The sequence below is a fragment of the Salvelinus namaycush genome, chromosome 12 (assembly GCF_016432855.1).
Source record: "Salvelinus namaycush isolate Seneca chromosome 12, SaNama_1.0, whole genome shotgun sequence".
Lineage (NCBI taxonomy): Eukaryota > Metazoa > Chordata > Actinopteri > Salmoniformes > Salmonidae > Salvelinus > Salvelinus namaycush.
In genome coordinates, this window is record NC_052318.1 from 7,430,474 (window position 1) to 7,452,879 (window position 22,406).

Genomic DNA, 22,406 nt, shown 5'->3' on the forward strand with positions numbered 1-22,406 from the left:
ACTTCCTGGTCAGGAAAAGTGCTGCAGAAGGAGTTCTGTTTCACTCAGAGAAATAATTCCAACGGTTTTAGAAACTAGAGAGTGTTTTCTATCCAATAATAATAATAATATGCATATTGTACGAGCAAGAATTGAGTACGAGGCCGTTTGAAATGGGCACGATTTAACTGGCTACTCAATACTTTACCTTGCAGCCATAAGAGGTTTTAAGACGGAGAATCGTTATTGTTTTTTTTTGGAAAATACCAAAGAACGCGCTCTCATTCACTCGCTTGGAAACACTACAGCCAAAATGGGAACCACCTAGAAAAACTACAATTTCTGGCTAATTTTTCCAAAAATCGAATAAAAGTGACAGCCATTGAAAATAGTGGTAGGCTGAAATCTTTTTGTCCTTGGGGTTTCGCCTGCCATATCTGTTTTGTTATACTCACAGACATTATTTTAACCTCTAACACCTCCCAAACCCGGATCCGGGAGCACCCCCATCAGTAGAAAAGCTACTAGCATAGCCTAGCATAGCGTCACAAGTAAATACTAGCATCTAAATATCATTAAATCACAAGTCCAAGACACCAGATGAAAGATACACATCTTGTGAATCCAGCCATCATTTCTGATTTTTAAAATGTTTTACAGGGAAGACACAATATGTAAATCTATTAGCTAACCACGTTAGCAAAAGACACCACTTGTTTTACTCCACCAGTTTTTTACTCCATCAGTAGCTATCACAAATTCGACCAAATAAAGATATAAATAGCCACTAACCAAGAAACAACTTCATCAGATGACAGTCTGATAACATATTTATTGTATAGCATATGTTTTGTTAGAAAAATGTGCATATTTCAGGTATAAATCATAGTTTACCATTGCAGCCACCATCACAACTCTCACCAAAGCGACTAGAATAACTACAGAGAGCAACGTGTATTACCTAATTACTCATCATAAAACATTTCTTAAAAATACACAGCGTACAGCAATTGAAAGACACAGATCTTGTGAATCCAGACAATATTTCAGATTTTCTAAGTGTTTTACAGCGAAAACACAATATAGCGTTATATTAGCATACCACAATAGCAAACATCACAACCGCATTGATTCAAGCCAAACATAGCGATTACGTATAAACCACCAAAAGATATTAATTTTTTCACTAACCTTCTCAGAATTCTTCAGATGACAGTCCTATAACATCATATTACACAATGCATATAGAGTTTGTTCGAAAATGTGCATATTTAGCGGCACAAATCGTGGTTATACAATGAGAAAAGTAGCAAAGCTGCCCAGAAAATGGCAGGAGAAATCTTTGAAGAGGCACCTATTCTAATCAGTAACTATTCCAAAACTTGACTAAAAAATACAGGTTGGACAGCAATTGAAAGACAAATTAGTTCTTAATGCAATCGCTGGGTTACATTTTTAAAATTAACGTTACTTCAAGCATACAGCGTGCGCTAAAGCGAGACCGCACCATAATTCATGGCGGAATTATTATCTGACATTTGTCAACATAAGTACGAATTAACAGCATAAAGACTGCTTACTATTAGCTGAGCTTCCATCAGAATCTTGGGCAAGGTGTCCTTTCTCCAGAACAATCGTCTTTGGGTTGAAAGATGTCCTCTTGTCCGGTCGAAATAGCCGCTAATGTTAGCCGCCAACTGGAGAGGTGTCCAACTCGTGAAAGCGCATGACAAAGAAATCCCAGAAAATCGCAATAAACTGCTATAAACTGCTAAGTCGGTTTAAATTAACTACCTTATGATGTCTTTAACACCTATAACGAATAAAAACATGACCGGAGATATAGAACTACTAAAACGAAAGCGTTTGCAGGACGCCATTGTGATGTCTTCATGCGTCAGGCGCACCGTTGAAAAGGACGGTACTTCCGTTCCACGGTCTTATAAAGGGCCCCAGATTGCGCAATCCACTCCATTCAAATTCTCCCCGCTTACTGACATCTAGAGGAAGACGTATGCAGTGCATGTAGCCCGATGGCTTACATGGGGACTTATAAACTGACCTCAGAACAGGGACCTCGATTTCTGAAATCTCACTCCCTGACAGGAAATGTGCTGCAGAATGAGTTCTGTTTCACTCAGAGAAATAATTCATAATTCTAAACGGTTTTAGAAACTAGAGAGTGTTTTCTATCCAATAGTAATAATAATATGCATATTGTACGAGCAAGAATTGAGTACGAGGCAGTTTAATTTGGGAACTCATTTTAACAAAGTCGAAATGGCGCCCCCATAGGCTCAAGAAGTTAACAGTTTTAGAAACTTTAGAGTGTTTTATATCCAAATCTACCAATTATATGCATATCCTAGCTTCTGGGCCTGAGTAACAGGCAGTTTACTTTGGGCACGCTTTTCATCCGGACGTGAAAATACTGCCCCCTACCCAAGAGAGGTTCATCTTAATGTGCAAGTGCTGTAGCCCTTTACACTCATACTCGTATACGTGTTGAAAATGGCAGATTTGGGCACTGATAAACGCCTAAATTGTAACTCAGTGGCTGTACAGTAACATGCTATAGATGACGTCAGAGCTATGGCTCTACGCTTCACAGCTTTGTATGGGTTTTAACTGACAGCCGTTCTGAACTTGAGCATCTTGCGCGACAAGAAGTTGCCCCCAACCCTCCCATTAATTGGGCAACTTTTGCATTTTGTTTTCTGAGTGAGGGAAATGCTATAAATTAAGAGGACTCAATGTATTTTGAAAGATGAGACATTGAGGATTATAATAAATAACTATTTGATGTCATACAAGCAACCCAAACACCTGTGAGTCCAATTGTTCACTTCACATTACCATATCATAAAACTCATGTCATATGCAATGGCAACGTTTATGATCACTATGTTTGATGTTCATTTACAAGATGACATGGCGTCATACCCTGGGTTGTTCTGAACAGAATCAGCTCATCGCCCTGGGTTGTTCTGAACAGAATCAGCCCATCGCCCTGGGTTGTTCTGAACAGAATCAGCTCATCGCCCTGGGTTGTTCTGAACAGAATCAGCCTATCGCCCTGGGTTGTTCTGAACAGAATCAGCTCATCGCCCTGGGTTGTTCTGAACAGAATCAGCCCATCGCCCTGGGTTGTTCTGAACAGAATCAGCTCATCGCCCTGGGTTGTTCTGAACAGAATCAGCCCATCGCCCTGGGTTGTTCTGAACAGAATCAGCCCATCGCCCTGGGTTGTTCTGAACAGAATCAGCTCATCGCCCTGGGTTGTTCTGAACAGAATCAGCTCATCGCCCTGGGTTGTTCTGAACAGAATCAGCCCATCGCCCTGGGTTGTTCTGAACAGAATCAGCTCATCGCCCTGGGTTGTTCTGAACAGAATCAGCTCATCGCCCTGGGTTGTTCTGAACAGAATCAGCTCATCGCCCTGGGTTGTTCTGAACAGAATCAGCCCATCGCCCTGGGTTGTTCTGAACAGAATCAGCTCATCGCCCTGGGTTGTACTGAACAGAATCAGCTCATCACCCTGGGTTGTTCTGAACAGAATCAGCCCATCACCCTGGGTTGTTCTGAACAGAATCAGCCCATCGCCCTGGGTTGTTCTGAACAGAATCAGCCCATCGCCCTGGATTGTTCTGAACAGAATCAGCCCATCGCCCTGGGTTGTTCTGAACAGAATCAGCTCATCGCCCTGGGTTGTACTGAACAGAATCAGCTCATCGCCCTGGGTTGTTCTGAACAGAATCAGCCTATCACCCTGGGTTGTTCTGAACAGAATCAGCCCATCACCCTGGGTTGTCCTGAACAGAATCAGCCCATCACCCTGGGTTGTTCTGAACAGAATCAGCCCATCACCCTGGGTTGTTCTGAACAGAATCAGCCCATCACCCTGGGTTGTTCTGAACAGAATCAGCCCATCACCCTGGGTTGTTCTGAACAGAATCAGCTCATCACCCTGGGTTGTTCTGAACAGAATCAGCCCATCACCCTGGGTTGTTTTGAACAGAATCAGCCCATCACCCTGGGTTGTTCTGAACAGAATCAGCCCATCACCCTGGGTTGTTCTGAACAGAATCAGCCCATCACCCTGGGTTGTTCTGAACAGAATCAGCTCATCACCCTGGGTTGTTCTGAACAGAATCAGCCCATCACCCTGGGTTGTTCTGAACAGAATCAGCTCATCACCCTGGGTTGTTCTGAACAGAATCAGCCCATCACCCTGGGTTGTTCTGAACAGAATCAGCCCATCACCCTGGGTTGTTCTGAACAGAATCAGCCTATCACCCTGGGTTGTTCTGAACAGAATCAGCCCATCACCCTGGGTTGTTCTGAACAGAATCAGCTCATCACCCTGGGTTGTTCTGAACAGAATCAGCCTATCTTTGTCTGTTTTGCCGCGTTACATCCACTTGACTGCACTCACGACTCCTTTCCATGGAAAATAATGAAGTCCCTGAATTGCATTGTGAAAGCCTAACAGTGAAATATTGTATTTTATAACTTAGCTAGTCATGTTGGCAATAGAACAGTCTTTCAAATGATGCCCACCTGAACCAGATTGTGATTGTAATGGACCGTTTTTGGATTGCATAAACCAGTGGTTCCAAAACTTTTTATAGTCCCATACCCCTTCAAACATTCAACCTCCAGCTGCGTACCCCCTCTTGCACCAGGGTCAGCGCACTCTCAAATGTTGTTTTTTTGCCATCGTTGTAAGCCTTCCACACACACACTATACGATACATTTATTAAACATAAGAATGAGTGTGAGTTTTTGTCACAACCCGACTCGTGGGAAGTGACAAAGAGCTCTTATAGGACCAGGGCACAAATAATAATCGAATAATAATCAATCATTTTGCTCTTTATTTAACCGTCTTACATATAAAACTGTATTTGTTCATCGATTGTGAATTGTGAATAACTCACCACAGGTTAATGAGAAGGGTGTGCTTGAAAGGATGCTCATAACTCTGCAATGTTGGGTTGTATTGGAGAGAGTCTCAGTCTTAAATAATTGTCCACACACAGTCTGTGCCTGTATTTAGTTTTCATGCTAGTGAGGGCCGAGAATACACTCTCACATAGGTACGTGGTTGCAGAGGGCATCAGTGTCTTAATAGAGCGATTTGCCAAGGCAGGATACTCTGGCAGTGGCTTCTGATTGAATTCAATTTTCACAGAACCGCTTGTTGCAATTTCGATGAGGCTCTCTTGTTCAGATATTGTTATGTGGACTGGAGGCAGGGCATGAAAGGGATAATGAATCCAGTTGTTTGTGTCATCAGTTTCGGGAAAGTACCTGCGTAATTGCACTCCCAAATTACTCAGGTCCTTCGCTATATCACATTTAACATTGTCCGTAAGCTTGAGTTCATTTGCACACAAAAAAATCATACAGTGATGGAAAGACCTGTGTGTTGTCCTTGCAACTTCTTAATCATAGCCTCAATTTTGTCCCGCACATTGAATATAGTTGCGGAGAGTCCCTGTAATCCTAGATTCAGATCATTCAGGCAAGAAAAAACATCACCCAGATAGGCCAGTTGTGTGAGAAACTCGTCATCATGCAAGCAGTCAGACAAGTGAAAATTATGGTCAGTAAAGAAAACTTTAAGCTCATCTCTCAATTCAAAGAAACTTGGCAATACTTTTCCCCTTGATAACCAGCGCACTTCTGTATGTTGTAAAAGCATTACATGGTCACTGTCCATATCATTGCGTAGTGCAGAAAATACCGGAGAGTTCAGGGGCCTTGCTTTAATTAACAAAGTTAACCATTTTCATTGTAGTGTCCAAAACGTCTTTCAAGCTGTCAAGCATTCCCTTGGCAGCAAGAGCCTCTAGGTGGATAATGCAGTGTACCCAAGTGGTGTCGGGAGCAACTGCTTGCACGCCCGTTACCACTCCACTATGTCACCCCTGTCATGGCTTTTGCGCTATCAGTACAGATACCAACACATCTTGACCACCAAAGTCCAGTACTTTAAAAATATCCTCTCCTGTTGTCCTGGTTTCCAGTGGTTTGCAGAAGAGGATGTATTCCTTAATTGAACCCCCATAAACAAAACGGAGGTATACCAGGAGCTGTGCCAGGCCTGCCACGTCTGTTGACTCATCCAGCTGTAACGCATAGAATTCATTGGCTTGTATGCAATGCAGTAATTGTTTCAAAACATCTCCTACCATGTCACTGATGCGTTGTGGAACAGTGTTGTTTGATGAAGTCATTGTCTGTATAGTTTTTTTGGCCTTTTCCCCCAGCATTGTCCCAGCCATATCCGCGGCAGCAGGAAGAATGAAGTCCTCCACAATAGTATGGGGCTTGCCTGTCCTAGCACCTCGGTAGCTCACCATATAAGACACTTCTAGCCCCTTCTAATTAATGGTATCTGTTGCTTTTATACATGTCTTACAACTCGAAAGTCGTCTTAATTCTCACTCAAAAAACTCCTGTGGCTTATATTTCAAATTGGCATGTTTTGTTTCTAAATGTCTGTGCAAGAGTGAAGGTTTCATCGAGTTGTGAGATAGTACTTTTGCACATATAACACACTGTGGCTGAGGAAAGGCACTACTCCCAATATAAGTGAACCCCAAATCAATGTAGTTCTCATCATATTTGCGCCTCTTCAATGGTCCACGTCCCTGCCTGTTGTTTGGTGCTTTCCCGGGTAAGTGGGCAGTAGCTCTTCGGCTGCATCAGATTCACAACTGTCAGTATCCATGCTAGCTGGGCTAACAACAAATGTAGAATTACTGATGCTAGCATTGGATGTGCTCGTGGAAGCAGAACAACTTGTGTCGTCGACAGGTGCAGGTGTTGTACTGCTGGTACTTTTTAAATGTGAATCACATTTTTATTTAGCTTACCCCCCGACGGCATTGCGTACCCCAGTTTGGGAATACCTGGCATGAACAACATTAATTGTGTGATGACGGGGATGCAGGGTTGTGTTCAAAATATCTACACGTGTGCTTTCTTTAGTTCCCCAATGGCACAGCTAGGAGAGCTCAAAATAGAAGCTTATACAGATGAAGTCGGAAGTTTATATACACTTAGGTTGGAGTCATTAAAAAGGCTAGGCGTCCTGCTAGCGGGACAACTTCTGGTAAAACTGGAGGGCGTGCAATTCAAATAAATAATCATAATAATTCTGGATATTAAACATTTAGGTACATACAAGTGTCTTATATCGGTTGAAAGCTTAAATTCTTGTTAATCTAACTGCACTGTCCGATTTACTGTAGGCTTTACAGCGAAAGCATGCCATGCGATTGTTTGAGTACGGCGCCCCACATCTAAATATTTTTCCACCGGCACAGGTTTCAGAAATTCACAAATAGAGATTAAAAATTCACTTACCTTTTGAAAATCTTCCTTTGATTTGTCATCCAAAGGGTCCCAGCTATAACATGTAGTGTCGTTTTGTTAGATAAAATCCTTCTTTATATCCCAAAAAGTCTGTTTAGTTGGCACCATCGATTTGAGTAATCCACTCATTCAACGTGACAAGATAGGAATCCAATTTCTTTTCTTCCAACATTTGTTTACAGACAGATTATTTCACTTATAATTCACTGTATCACAATTCCAGTGGGTCAGAAGTTTACATACACTAAGTTGACTGTGCCTTTAAACAGCTTGGAAAATTCCACAAAATGATGTCATGGCTTTAGAAGCTTCTGATAGACGAATTTACATAATTTGAGTCCATTGGAGGTGTATCTGTGGATGTATTTCAAGGCCTTCCTTCAAACTCAGTGCCTCTTTGCTTGACATCATGGGAAAATCTAAATATATCAGCCAAGACCTCAGAAAATAAATTGTAGACCTCCACAAGTCTGGTTCATCCTTGGGAGCAATTTCCAAATGCCTGAAGGTACCACGTTCATCTGTACAAACAATCGTACGCAAGTATAAACACCATGGGACCACGCAGCTGTCATACCGCTCAGGATGGAAACGCGTTCTGTCTCCTAGAGATGAACGTACTTTGGTACAAAAAGTGCAAATCAATCCCAGAACAACAGCAAAGGACCTTGTGAAGATGCTGGAAGAAACAGGTACCCTTTTTTTGACCCCAAACACACTTCCAAAGTGGTGGCAAAATGTCTTCAGGACAACAATGTCAAGGTATTGGAGTGGCCATCACAAAGCCCTGACCTCAATCCTATTGAACATTTGTGGGCAGATCTGAAAAAGCGTGTACGAGCAAGGAGGCCTACAAACCTGACTCAGTTACACCAGCTCTGTCAGGAGAAATGGGCCAACATTCACCCAACTTATTTTGGGAAGCTTGTGGAAGGCTACCCGAAATGTTTGACCCAAGTTAAACAATTTAAAGGCAATGCTACCAAATACTAATTGAGTGTATGTAAACTTCTGACCCACTGGGAATGTGATGAAGGAAATTAAAGCTGAAATAAATCATTGTCTCTATTATTAATCTGACATTTCACATTCTTAAAATAAAGTGGTGATCCTAACTGGCCTAAAACAGGGAATGTTTTCCTTGGATTAAATGTCAGGAATTGTGAAAAACTGAGTTTAAACTGTAGTTGAAAGTGCACTGAAATTACGTAGGAACTGTGCACACTTTGGAGAGGTGTGTGGCCACTTGGAGACACCAGTAGTCCTCTCACTTGTAATTTTTTGTCTTATGTTGCACCTAAACCACATTTTCCAGGATTTTTTCTTCCTTTTCTTCTTACATTCTTATCATGTTACTGAATGTATCCAGAGTATTTTCTGATTTCGTTGTCAACAAATGCGGGCGAAAAGTACAATACATTTAAAATGCACACCAAATCAACAGTGTCTTGTTTGGATTCAGTCTGGTGAACTTCTGTGTCTAATAATGTCCCCATAATCTCCAAACTGTTCCCTTTCAATTGCTACCAGGGTCATGCCTATGCTTTTCATATTTCTTCTGTAAGAAACATTTCAAATTAGCTCTATCCATGTAGGCCAATTCCCCACGAGTATAAAGGGTTAATGGAGCTGAACTAAGTTTGAAATGTACCTTTGTGGTCAATGTTGATGAATAGCTTAATTGTTAGATGGGACATAATGGTCCTGCGGAATCCTCTCCCTTTCACACAGCACAGTGAGACAGAAAACAAGTCTCTTCATTAAACCCTGAAAATACCAAGCAGCCTTGGATACAGGCATATGTCACTAAGTTGTAAAGCAATTACCCAATGGTGACATTTAGGTCTCATTGTATTCTAATGTTATCACAGAGACCAAGGAGTTCTCAGTCAAGTGGCTGCAGTCCTAGACAGAAGTTAAAATGCTACTCTGATCTTGTAGCCTATCTTGTGTACATCTCCATAGATGGTTCCATATGTAATTCTATGGCGAGGAGTATATTGACAACGTGACGCTGTATTCTGCCAGCCTTGACAGATGGCTCTTCAGTCACTGTCTATATTTTTTGGTGCATGTAGTAAAGAGAAATTCTTTTTTCCATAGAAAACATAAACACGGCTATTACACATCCCCTATGAGTAGGATAGTTGGTAACAGTCAGTGAAAACAGCTCTTCTTCAAAGAGACCTATTTACAGACCATTAGCCTAGCTGTAGCTTTCTGCCATAGGGACTAGACAGCATCTTTAATGTATGGCTCACACACCCCCCACTACTCATCTGAGAAGAGAGAAAAACGAACGTGGCGGCAGTGTCCCGTGTGGTAACTAGAAGAGAGTCGACAGCTGTCATGTTAAATGAGTTCACGGATGCCCAGCTCTACTTGGCACTGAGACTAGTTCACACAGTAGCTCTTAGAGGGGGGACAATGAATACGCATCCTCCAGATAGGTTTAATGTCTTATATAACACAGTAGACTTGGCAGCATTAACTAGAGAGTGACATTTCTCAGTCATGTCATGTTAGCCCAGGTGCTAATGGACGTCTGGCTGGGTCAGGACTTCCTGCTCTGATGAGCATCACAGCCAGGCTAACACTACTGCTGTGCTAGCAAGCTGCAGACTGACTGATCTCTCTATTGTCTGTCTGTTTCTCTGTCTGTTACTCCGTCTCCCTCCCTCCCTTTACAGAAGGGCGACGTGAAACCCCCGGCCAAGCCCTTCTACTACACCATCTACGTGGCCAAGACGTACCCCTCCTGGCAGCACAATGCCTTCTCTCTGCTGGGAAAACACTACAAGGCAAGTACTAACCCCCAGGAATCTGCTTGGTTGGGAATCAGACCGGGAAGACCGAGTGAGCCTATGAACTTGACTCTATGTCCCAAATAGCACTATATAGGGAATAGGGTGCTATAGGACTCTGGTCAAAAGTAGTGCACAATGGCTGCATTTATTGCTGTGCTTATTTTGCCCAATTATTGACTAAAGAGCTGATCTGATTGGTCAATATCAGAATTTGGCTGCCTGTGTAAATGCAGCTAGGGAATAGAGTGCCATTTGAGACATAGAAATAGATGGTTCTGAAACGTATCTGCATTTCAGCTTGTCCCTCCTGTTGTTTTGGGGAGGAGTGGCTGCAGAATATAGAGACCCTACTGTGAGCTGTGATCCGCCCACAGGCAGAGAAAGTCGCTATGCTGCTGACGGCCTGGAATCCCCCTGATGATATATAGACTGACACTCCCATGTGTAGTGTGTGTGTGTGTGTGTGTGTGTGTGTGTGTGGGGGGGGGGGGGGGGGGGGTGTTGTTCTTCCCTGGATGTGTGTTCTCAGAGCAACAAGGGCGCACTGCCTGATACCAAGGTCATTGCCATGGAGCTGGGCGCCCTGCCGGAGCTGTAGAAACAGATGGAGAGAGTTATACTGTTCCTTGCTGTGATCAAGGTGAGGGTGAGGACAGGAGAGTTGGCCCCTCTCCACCCCCCAGGGCCCTGGTCTGTCTCTGTGGTGGGGGCCAGGGCCTCACTATAACACGGCCCTTGGCTGACCTCTGCTAGGCTCGCTGCATTTTTTTGAAAAACATATATTGCTCTGTACAGTTGGTAAGCACATTGAGGACATTGTTTCCGTCATTAGATCACTTGTATTTCTACATTCCATATTCACTACCGGGCCAGCACAACCCATATTCACTACCGGGCCAGCACAACCCATATTCACTACCGGGCCAGCACAACCCATATTCACTACCGGGCCAGCACAACCCATATTCACTACCGGGCCAGCACAACCTATATTCACTACCGGGCCAGCACAACCTATATTCACTATTGGGCCAGCACAACCCATATTCACTACCGGGCCAGCACAACCTATATTCACTACCGGGCCAGCACAACCCATATTGACTACACAGGCCAGCACAACCTATATTCACTACCGGGCCAGCACAACCCATATTCACTACCGGGCCAGCACAACCCATATTCACTACCGGGCCAGCGCAACCCATATTCACTACCGGGCCAGCACAACCCATATTGACTACACAGGCCAGCACAACCTATATTCACTACCGGGCCAGCACAACCCATATTCACTACCGGGCCAGCACAACCCATATTCACTACCGGGCCAGCGCAACCCATATTCACTACCGGGCCAGCGCAACCCATATTGACTACCGGGCCAGCGCGACCCATATTCACTACCGGGCCAGCGCGACCCATATTCACTACCGGGCCAGCGCGACCCATATTCACTACCGGGCCAGCGCGACCCATATTCACTACCGGGCCAGCGCGACCCATATTCACTACCGGGCCAGCGCGACCCATATTCACTACCGGGCCAGCGCGACCCATATTCACTACCGGGCCAGCGCGACCCATATTCACAACCGGGCCAGCGCGACCCATATTCACTACCGGGCCAGCGCGACCCATATTCACTACCGGGCCAGCGCGACCCATATTCACTACCGAGCCAGCACAACCCATATTCACTACCGGGCCAGCACCACAGTGATCAATATTGGATAGCCTTTCTCAGTCGTTCAGAGCTTAGCATGGGTATTGCTAGAGGTATGACTGCAACAAAGTGATCAAATATCCAACAAACAATATATTCCAAGCCAGATGATTGCCTGTATTGGGACTGTAAAACCCTACTGTATAGGTCCAATCTATGGCTCTTAGGCCAATGTGGGTGTGTGGGTAAAAACTATTGGTCTCTAAATCAGGAGAAATGGCGGACCATGTAAAACTGTTGGTCACTAATTCCGGCTAGAAAGACCACGTAAAAATGTTTGGCTGGTATGCCCTCACCCGTCTGAGTGGTCGGCTGTGAATGCCCTCACCCGCTATATAGTTATTGGTTTGGTTTGGCCCACTGTGGTGCTGTCCGGTCAGAACATGATGTTGAGGCCCTTCACTGTACTCTTGAAAGTCACTGCCAAATTACACACAGACACAGCTGTTTCCATTTGAGGATGTTTATATGATTTTGGTAATCCGAATGACTTGGAAATCTTATTGTTGTGGTTTTATAAGGAAAATATATGCACACATTTAAACAGTAAGGGTTATCACTATGAAATATACATATATGTACATTAATAAATGACAAATGGCATTACACTTACAACATGTCTATAAAGGGCTATAAACACAGCATCAATATAAACATAGACTTAAACATTCACCTCTTGGAGAGAGAGATAAACAAATTACTTGGATTGACAAAGGGTCAATATTTATGACACCCTCTCTCTGGCAGGCTGAGCTCTTATCAGATCTGTCTTGGCACCACAGGGTCGCACGAGCAAGCTCCAAGAACCCTCTGGGATGACTCTAGAAGCTCGCCCATGACAGCACAATAAAACACCTAAATAAAAGCCACTATGGAAAACACTGTGGTAGCGTGTGCATGCAAAATACTATGTTTACCAATACAACAATTAATTTTTTAAATTTTATTTCACCTTTATTTAACCAGGTAGGCCAATTGAGAACAAGTTCTCATTTACAACTGCGACCTGGCCAAGATAAAGCAAAGCAGTGCGACAAAAACAACCACACAGAGTTACACATGGGATAAACAAACGTACAGTCAATAACACAATAGAAAAATATATGTACAGTGTGCGCAAATGTTGTAAGATTAGGGAGGTAAGGCAATAAATAGGCCATAGAGGCGAAATAATTACAATTTAGCATTAACACTGGAGTGGTAGATGTGCAGATGATGATGTGCAAGTAGAGATACTTCTGTGCAAAAGAGAGATTTTTTTTTTTACCTACTTCTGCAAAAGTACTTGTGCAACTAATGGAATAATAACGGTTATGGCTGTACGGAATAATACTACATAGATAAACAATACGCAGAGCTGTATTGGCAACTCTAACATTAATGAGAGTAGTAACAGCCATACAGTAGAACACATGGCTGAAACTTATCAAAGTAACAGGAAGTCAGTAGTGGTAATTACCTATTATTACACAGCATGTAAAACACCCAATAACCCCCCCTCCACCGTAACTTACAGTTCGATTCACAACATTTAGACATTGGTGTTAATGTCGACAATAAAAAGTGCTGAGAAATGTACGTCTTCTTCCTTCGGACGATGATAACACTCTGACCTGAGTGGGCGGGTGCAGTGCTCCTGGAAAACATAGTTTGACAAACTCTCTGGAGGTAGCTACACCTAACACTCTTCCCCCACTTTCTCTCAGCTGTGCATGTTTCATGGAATGAGTTGTGAAGGATAGGCTCTACAACCTGTTATTCATTCTCTTAACTCCGCCCCCTGGTAATCTCTGAAACATCTATCAAGCGTTTCCTTTTTTTTACATTCCTTCTCCCAATTGACAGTTTTCAGTTTGACTTTCAGTTTGTCCTCCACCTCCAGAGTTGAATGCAGCTATTTTCTATCTGCTTAAGAGCACTATTGTCCATCTATACAGCCCGATGTGTTTTATTTATCTCGCCTATGTTCCACCTCATTCATTATCCAAGCTAATTCCCCAATACAGATGCTGACTTTATTAGTTCTGTAATATTATACCATGGCTCTATGCTTTCTCTGGAAAATAATGCAACTCCGTGGAAGGTTGGCGGCACTCCGCTACAACATCTTGGAACACACTTTCCACGTCGTTCATTATTTACCATAGAATGCATAGCCCCTTGTTGATTATCCCTTACATAACTCCCATAGCGACCATAGTGATTCAGCCAGCCTGTGATGTTTATTTGGGGCATTTGATAGCACACCAGGGCTGTCTAACAAACTGTATCTAGTTTCTAATACCCTCTCTAACCAGTCTTAATTATACTGAAACAACAACAGTTGCCTTGAATGTGTAATGTGGGTAACTTTTCTGCAGTGCCAATCGCATGAGGATTTCAGGCTAATGCCAACCATCTCCCCTGTTCCCCACAGTATGAATTCACAACGCTCCAAACACTCTGCTCTCACTCTCCAAACACTCTGGCCCTATCAAATATTAAACTACTGTGTTAATGGTTTCTCCCTCAATCTTTCTCCCTATCTCTCTCTCCCTCTCCTCCCTCTCCTCCCTGTCCTACCTCTCCTCCTCCTCCTCCTCCTCCTTTTTCTTCTTCTTCTCCTCCTCCTTTTTCTTCTTCTTCTTCTTCTTCTTCTTCTTCTTCTTCTTCTTCTTCTTCTTCTTCTTCTTCTCCCCAGCTTGATCAGATAGATGCTGTGTTCACATCAGAGAGATGACAAAATAAAGGAGGACTGTTGCCTTGGGAAACCGTTCAGTGTCTTCAGATCCGAGGTAGATGGACAGACACATCCTTTTGTTTGAGCTGCCATTCTGCCACAAAGACCCGCCTGTCAGTTGTTTCACTAGTTTGTATTTCTGCTTGATCAGCCCCCCACACAGAGAAACAGACAGGGCATTTTAGATGGTATTAGAATCATTATAGTAACAGCAACATAGTTTCCAGAGAGACCTCTTTATTATTCATTATTTCATCTTAAAAACACTGATACCACTAAACGTGTTCAATCAGTCCATGTTAAATGTTTACTTAAACATTTTGAAAGCGATGATAAATAATAACTTGACACTTGACACAACATATTATTTATGACAACATGTATGTCTGTCTGTGAAATTATTTGAACACTTTATGAATTATGAGTATAGTTCAGACCAGTGAGCTGTGTGTGTCTCCTAGCTTGGTGTGGCAGTGTTCCTGGTCAACCCCCATCCATCCAATGGTCTGTTTACCATCACCATCAACATCCGACAGGGCGACAGCAGAGACGGCATCATCCGCAGACTATCCAAAGCCATCAGGCTAATTAAAGGTATATTTCTAAGCCCCTAAAGACATTGCGACTTCAATGCTTTCCTATTGATAGCTTATAATTTAACCATATTTGATCATGTTTTTTGAATTGCCTGCCTTGGCCTGTTGCCATTCCCTTAATTAAATGTAAAAGTTAGTTTTACTGAGGGTGAGGGTTTACTGAGGGTTGTCCTTAAGATGTACAAATAGTTTATGTCTAGTAGTCATTTAGATGAGTGCTCTGCTCTTAGTTTTCACACAGTAACTTTTGATCATACAATTAGCAGAATGATGTTGTTTTAGGCTGCAGTTCAACACACGTCCCCTGTTATGTCCTGCAGACCTGACTGAAGTGAGGCATCTACAAGGTTATTGTTGTTTAACCCTGCAATGTAACCATGGTGCCTGACCTCCTACATGTCCCCTCGGTCCCCATGCAGACCTTTCCAAAGTGGAGCTGATGCGCTTGAGGACCCGGTCCTGGGGCCTCGCCAGGTGCCCGTCCTGGGGAGGGAGGAGCAGGGTAAGCTGCCCATCTCTGACAAGTCTTCCTTCAGCATCAGCCTGGCCGACAGGAAGGTCCTCATGACAGACAATGGCATCAGCGTGGATATAGGAGACACCCTGGTTTACCTGTTACAATAGCACAGGTCTGGGGCCTGTTTTAAGACTTCTATCACTGGTCTGACAAGGGCTCATCTAGTCTCATAGATATCAGTGATTACCTTCTAGGAAGGTAGGAAGGTTGCATGTTAACAGTATTTGAACAGGGCCCTGCTCTCTGTGTAGAGGGGTGGGACTGAACAGCTGGGGCTGTAGCAGAATGACAAGACACTATTTTCCTGCTGAGTCTGAGGTCTATGTAGATAACATGCACAGCTCTGTGACGTATAGCCAGGCTGTCAGAATGTGTGCGTACTGGTAGCGAAGTCAGGTGCAGGAGAGCAGAGATTTGTGAACAGGTGCACACTTTATTTAGGCAAAAGTGCAAAACGCGCAAAACAGTCACAAGAATTATGTTTAACAATAAACGTCTTAGTGAAAAATAACCCGGAAAAACAAGCCAGTCTGGCGTGTCAACAATACACACGTAACACAAACAATCTTACACAAAGACATGATGGGGAACAGAGGAATAAATACATGTAGTGTGATTGGGGAATGAAAACCAGGTGTGCAGGGAACAAGACAAAACAAATGGATACATGAAAAATGGAGCGACGATGGCTAGAAAGCCGGTGACGTCGTCCTCCGAACGCCGCCCGAACAAGGAGAGTTGTTCGGGCAGCAGGCACAGGCACAAGTCTTGCCTTGTGTAAATAGAATGTGTACCTTCGTCCTCTCATCTTATGTGACATTAAATGTAATTATGTTGTTTCAGAGGCTCAGTGTCTGCCATTATGCGCTAAAGTACGGACGGAATAAAGCTTCTCTTGAGCATACCTGTACAGCCCTCTGCCTACAGTCTCTTTCCACTAGATACAAGCCATATATTTTGTATTCATATGTTGAGGGGTTCCAGGCAAAGGTGTCTTCTGAACATCTCTTCAGCAGTACTTATATGTCCAGTAACTACCGTATACAATTAATCATTTCCACAAATGTGTCAACAAAACAAAAAATATTCTGGCATAATTGTCAGAGATTGAATAAACACATTTTTATGTATTTGGGTGGTGCATTTCTTTCTTTTCATTCATGTTGCGACATACGGCCACATTAGACTCCATCTGCAGTGGTCTTCTAGGTTACCAGTTTGGCGTGAATCACATGAAAAACATCTCTATAATGGACTGTAGCCAATCTACTGGCAGTATGAGCACCGCTAATTAAATCCCCCTTGGAAATCAGTCATGCAGTTGAAACACAGTCTGCCTCTGTTTCTATAAACACTACACAATAGATGTTCTGCTTTTTGCTCTCACTCAGCAGGAAATGTCCTCGGCTGTTCAGAGAAACCGGTTGAGATGTTTCTTATTTTACCACAAGCCTCCCCCAGCCGATTCTCATACCAACACTGTGCACCAAAAAGCAGAAGTGATCAGGAGGATGTGTGACAGCTCACTTGTGTCCAGGACTAAGCGGTAGCACGTTGCTGTTGTCTGTGATTCGGGTAAGTGTTGCCTTTTCATTTTACAAGGATTTTCTCGTTGTCACTGCTGCCCGTTTATGCATGTGTTGGGAGTATGAACTTACTGATCCGCTGGCTTGCCTTGGCCTTGGCCCCTACACTGAGGAAATGTGGCATTTGCACTTTGAATTAGAGGCTCCATTCCAGACAGTCTTGAACAGGCCGGCTCTGTCCTTGTTTGCTGTGGCGGCGCACATGCTGTACTAAGAGGGTGTTATGAGCCCCTAGAAGAGGAGGTCCAACATGTCTTATCTTCCCAGAGCAGCCGCTGAGCTCCAGCCCTCTCTGGAGTAGTACACCCAGTCTCAGTGGGAAACTCAACCAGTCTCCCCTTCCTTCCCTGGCAGGGAGCAGCCGTCAGCATGGAGGACACCACAGCCATAGTCACCACAGACCAGTAAGTGTTAGGCCTTTATCAGTAGAGATCACCATTGTTGGGTGTAATGAATCATTCCAACATGTTCTTAAGCCGCATTGCAACACAGCTAAGCCTACATTCATTTCTACATTTTATAGTTCCTTTTTTGTTTATCTCAGTTGTGCACCAGTCACCAAAGCTGCAAAGCAGCAGGCCCCAGGTGATGAGGAGGACGAGGAAGCTGGGGGCTGGGACATAGGAACAGAAAGCTGGAACACACAGAGTGCCGCTTCTGCTGTGATGAAACTCCCTGTGCTCACGCAGCCTGGCCTGGGGGTAACCACGACAACAGTGACCACCATCACTCAGACGGGAGGGGACTGGAGCAGCAGTCTGTTCAACGTGTGTGGAGACAGGAGCACATGTGAGGCAGACACAGCATTGGGCTTATTACACTGCATTGTACACACTCAAGTGTAAAAGTCACAGTTGCCGGTTTGAGTAACTGAAATAGTCAGATGGTGGATGGCTATACTGCTATCTTACATGCTTACGCTCTACCTATGTTAATTATGGACATTCAATGTTACCCAATGTTAAAGAGAGGATACTTCGTAAAGATGACGATTCTCTTGCATAATACCATATCAATCTACAATACTCTGTAGGGTTGCAAAACATGTATTCAAATTGAAAACGTTTTCCGTAACCAACTGCTACTATCTTGTGGAAAATGACATTGCACTAAACCTAGTAGAGTTTTTCCTAAGCCCTGTATCGCTCTCGTTTTCCCCAGGTCTCTTAGGGGCCTTTGTGCCCTGTTGCTTGGACCTGAGTCTGGCCCACCAGTACGGGGAGTGTCTGTGTCTGCCCCTGCTCCCTGGCTCCACATTCGCCATGCGGGTGGGCATCAGGGAGAGATACAAGATACAGGTGAGGATTGTTACGGAATAATGATGGGGGTTAATGGGTGTTATTAGAATCCATTAACGACCCGCTGGTGTCATGGGGACCAAAGCAGTGTTCTCTCACAGAGCAATTCGGTATCACAATTTATTTCAAGAGATGTAGGTTGCACATCATGTACAACAAATTATTGTACAACAAATTATGTGTCACTCACTCCCTCACATTTACTTTCCTCCTGTCTACGCAGCTGTGGCTGTACACCATATTTTATTTTGTATTGCATGCGGTGGGAAATTTGTTTCTGATTTGTAACGTAAAGACTCATTCTGATTTGTTACATAAAGACTCATTCTGATTTGTAAAGTAACGACTCATTCTGATTTGTAAAGTAACGACTCATTCTGATTTGTAAAGTAACGACTCATTCTGATTTGTAAAGTAACGACTCATTCTGATTTGTTACGTAAAGACTCATTCTGATTTGTTATGTAAAGACACATTCTGATTTTTTATGTAAAGACACATTCTGATTTGTTATGTAAAGACACATTCAGATTTGTTATGTAAAGACACATTCAGATTTTTTTATGTAGTTCAGCAGCCAGGCTTCAGATAGAAATAAAGGCCCCTGCCTGAGACCAGATGTGAACTTTCCCCTGTTGTGTGTGTGTGTGTGTGTGTGTGTGTGTGTGTGTGTGTGTGTGTGTGTGTGTGTGTGTGTGTGTGTGTGTGTGTGTGTGTGTGTGTGTGTGTGTGTGTGTGTGTGTGTGTGTGTGTGTGTGTGTGTGTGTGTGTGTGTGTGTGTGTGTGTGTGTGTGTGTGCGTGCGTGTGCGTGTGTGTTCGTGCGCGCGCAGGGCAGCGTCTGTGAGGACTGGACTACAGTGTATTGCTGCTACCCCCTGGCCATCTGTCAGATGATCCGAGAGATGAAGAGGAGGATGAAGAGCCAAACCTACAAGGTATCCACTGCACTAGAGTGCTCCTGACAACATGGCTGTCTGTGTGCTAGATTCATTCATCCAGGCCAGGACCACATCTTATTCATATTACAATATTCATGATCTAACCTTGGTACCTATAGCAAACTTGGCTTGTGTATAGAACCTTCAGAGGCTCATGTCATTTCATTGGTGCATCACTGATGTCTGCATATTACTATGTCACAGATGGATGGATGATTACTATGTCACAGATGGATGGATGATTACTATGTCACAGATGGATGGATGATTACTATGTCACAGATGGATGGATGATTACTATGTCACAGATGGATGGATGATTACTATTACAGATTACTATGTCACATCCGTCTAGATGGTGATTATTACAGGTCTCTATGGGGGTCATCATACTACAGGTGCCCGTTTGGTGTCTTATGAGAGCCCTCGTGATCATTCTAGGGTTTCTGAGGACATCCCTGTTAAAGATGAGTCGGGCATATGTAAAGTAAAGTTGGTTAAGTTAAGAATTAAGTTAAGAATGTATTTGGGGATGGGGACTTGGAGTAGGCTTAGTATTTGAGCCTATGTTGGATGTGGAACATCAGTGATACTTTACCAGACAATGTTTCATAAATGTTTGTAAAGTAAAATAAAATTCCTAACCAATTGTATGAAACAGTCCATGTAGGCTAAGCCATTAAATAATAAAACCTATTTGTATTATTATTGTATTATTCTTTTTCTGACCTTACCCTGCGGCTGACAATCACGGTAAGCTAATTTTGCACGTCCCTCTCTGAACCGCAAATGCCAACCAACACCAAGCCGGGATGTATCCAAAGGCTGAATATGCAATTTGTTAACTGCTGTTTATTGCTTAATTCAGCATTATACATCAAATACGGAACACAGTTTTTTAAAAGTCCATACTAGAAGCACATTGATCCAACTGAGTGAGTTCATAAGAGGTAGTGTGAGTTTCCAACAATCCTTCACATTTAATCTCCCTGTTGTAGAACAGCAGTCCTTGCTTGACCCCTTGACCCCTGACCTTTGTATGCTGTATGATCCTAGATGAAATATGCATGAATGACAACCTGTGAAGAGGGTGGCTAGCTAGGAGCATGGTGATAGTAGCTTGATGATAGTAGCATGCTAGCTAATACAGTATTATGATTTCATCAGAATGTATCCTCTAATAACAATCAGCATCATGCTCTCATTATGGAAAAAGGTTTCTCAGTCTAATGGCAATCTGGTTCTAACCAGATGGACAGCCTTAGTGACCGTGTCATCAGCCCAGCTCCATTTACATATGTCTACCAGTAGATGGCAGTGTTGCCTGAACTGCAGTACTGCTGCTCTGCTGCCTCCTGGGCTTCTGCAGGGACCAGAAAGCTGCTTGCGTGTGCCTCCCGCCTGGTGCACCAGGTGTGCAGGTGATGCTGTTGGTCTGTGGTGAGACCCCCTGGGGGGCGGGACTGCTGGAGCCAAACCACTGCAGAGCCCAGGAGATGATGAGAGGGAGGGAGGAGAAGAGGGAGAAGAGAGAGGGAGGAGAGGAAAGGGGGAAAAACAACTGTAGATGTGATACTGTAGATGCATACCCAGCCTGCCTGTGTATTCTTCTCATACATTCACAGTGTGGTAGGCTTGTTAAATAATGTGTTTTATATTTTACACACACTGTCTCATCGTTTCCCTTCCATGCAGTGAAGCCATTATGACGGCTTCTGTTGTTGGCATAACCGTTCCAGCTTCTAGGTATTCAGATTCAGTTTAAATGATGCTTTAAGAGGAGTTGGCCCCTGGATTTATTGACATTTCTTACACTCCTCTTGTCTGCCATACCATCCCTCCTACAGAGCATGTCTCAGTCACTCAGCCTCTCACAAGCGTATGACGTGGGAAGAAAAGGAGGTGTGGTGCAGGGGGACCTAGGAAGTTGTCCCCTTGGTGATAACTCTGTCCAGGACAACAACAGCCACCTGGGGCTTACATAACAGAGTCCGCTTCCCAGGCAGATTCACACACACACACATACACACACATACACACACATGCCGCACACACACGCACACACGGGAAGGACTGTTCAGATGTTAAGAGCCTGGCAGCCAGCAAGTTCTCTTTACTGTATAGATGGCCAGAGGAGAGGAGAGGGATTTACATTTGTCAAATATTTTGGAGTGGGGGGGGGGGGGGGGGGGGGGGGTGTATAATCAAGTGATGCATGCATAGTCAGTCACAGCCGCCCCAAGGCAGTTAGGGGGTGATGGTCATTATTTCGTCTAATTACCGCTGGCATGCTTTTGGAGGGCTAGTCTGCTCTGTGTTCCTCTGCCATGGTCCACTGCATCAGTCTTGGCTAGGGGCATGTCTTTGCTGCTTCCCTGTGGAATCCATTTCCTCTTGTTCCTCTCCCCTCCTCCAGCCGTATGAAGGGATCGGAGAACAGGCATGGCTACAGTAGTTGGTTAGAAGGACCCCATCTGTCTATCCCTTCTCTGCATCATCTTGTCTCACACCTCCAAGCTGAAGTGTGTTTTTTATTTAGCTCTACATACAGGATTCATAAGGTCCTGGTCCCGTTGATGTTGCTGCTCTTTCGTCCGACATGGCATGGTGTCTCTTGTTGTTGTGTGTGAAGAGGCTTTCACTGTGGCAAGATGTGGTGAATGGCATTGATGCTGTGTGTGTGTGTGTGTGTGTGTGTGTGTGTGTGTGTGTGTGTGTGTGTGTGTGTGTGTGTGTGTGTGTGTGTGTGTGTGTGTGTGTGGCACTGATGCAGAGCAGCGGAGGATAGATCTTGGCACATCTATCATAGCTCCTCTCTTTGTGAATATTTGCTCCTCATCTCCCTGGCTTGG

General features: G+C 43.9%; 1 protein-coding gene and 1 pseudogene across 3 annotated transcripts; both read left to right on the forward strand.

The window, feature by feature from the left end:
• Nucleotides 1-15,838, forward strand: part of LOC120056755 — a 36,215-nt pseudogene extending 20,377 nt beyond the window's left edge.
• Nucleotides 15,839-17,191: 1,353 nt separating this feature from the next.
• Nucleotides 17,192-20,253, forward strand: LOC120056442 (cornifelin homolog A-like). 3 transcript variants are annotated; one of them, XM_039004602.1, is made up of 6 exons: nt 17,192-17,306; nt 17,590-17,721; nt 17,862-18,106; nt 18,479-18,615; nt 19,447-19,551; nt 19,759-20,253. In XM_039004602.1, exons 2-6 carry the CDS (start codon nt 17,687-17,689, stop codon nt 19,768-19,770), a joined length of 534 nt encoding a protein of 177 aa, XP_038860530.1. In that variant the 5' UTR covers nt 17,192-17,306; nt 17,590-17,686; the 3' UTR covers nt 19,771-20,253. The 3 variants fall into 3 exon arrangements, with proteins under 3 accessions (XP_038860530.1, XP_038860529.1, XP_038860528.1); XM_039004601.1 differs by having other exon boundaries at nt 17,672-17,721; nt 19,447-20,253; XM_039004600.1 differs by having other exon boundaries at nt 17,194-17,306; nt 19,447-20,253.
• Nucleotides 20,254-22,406: the final 2,153 nt, after the last annotated feature.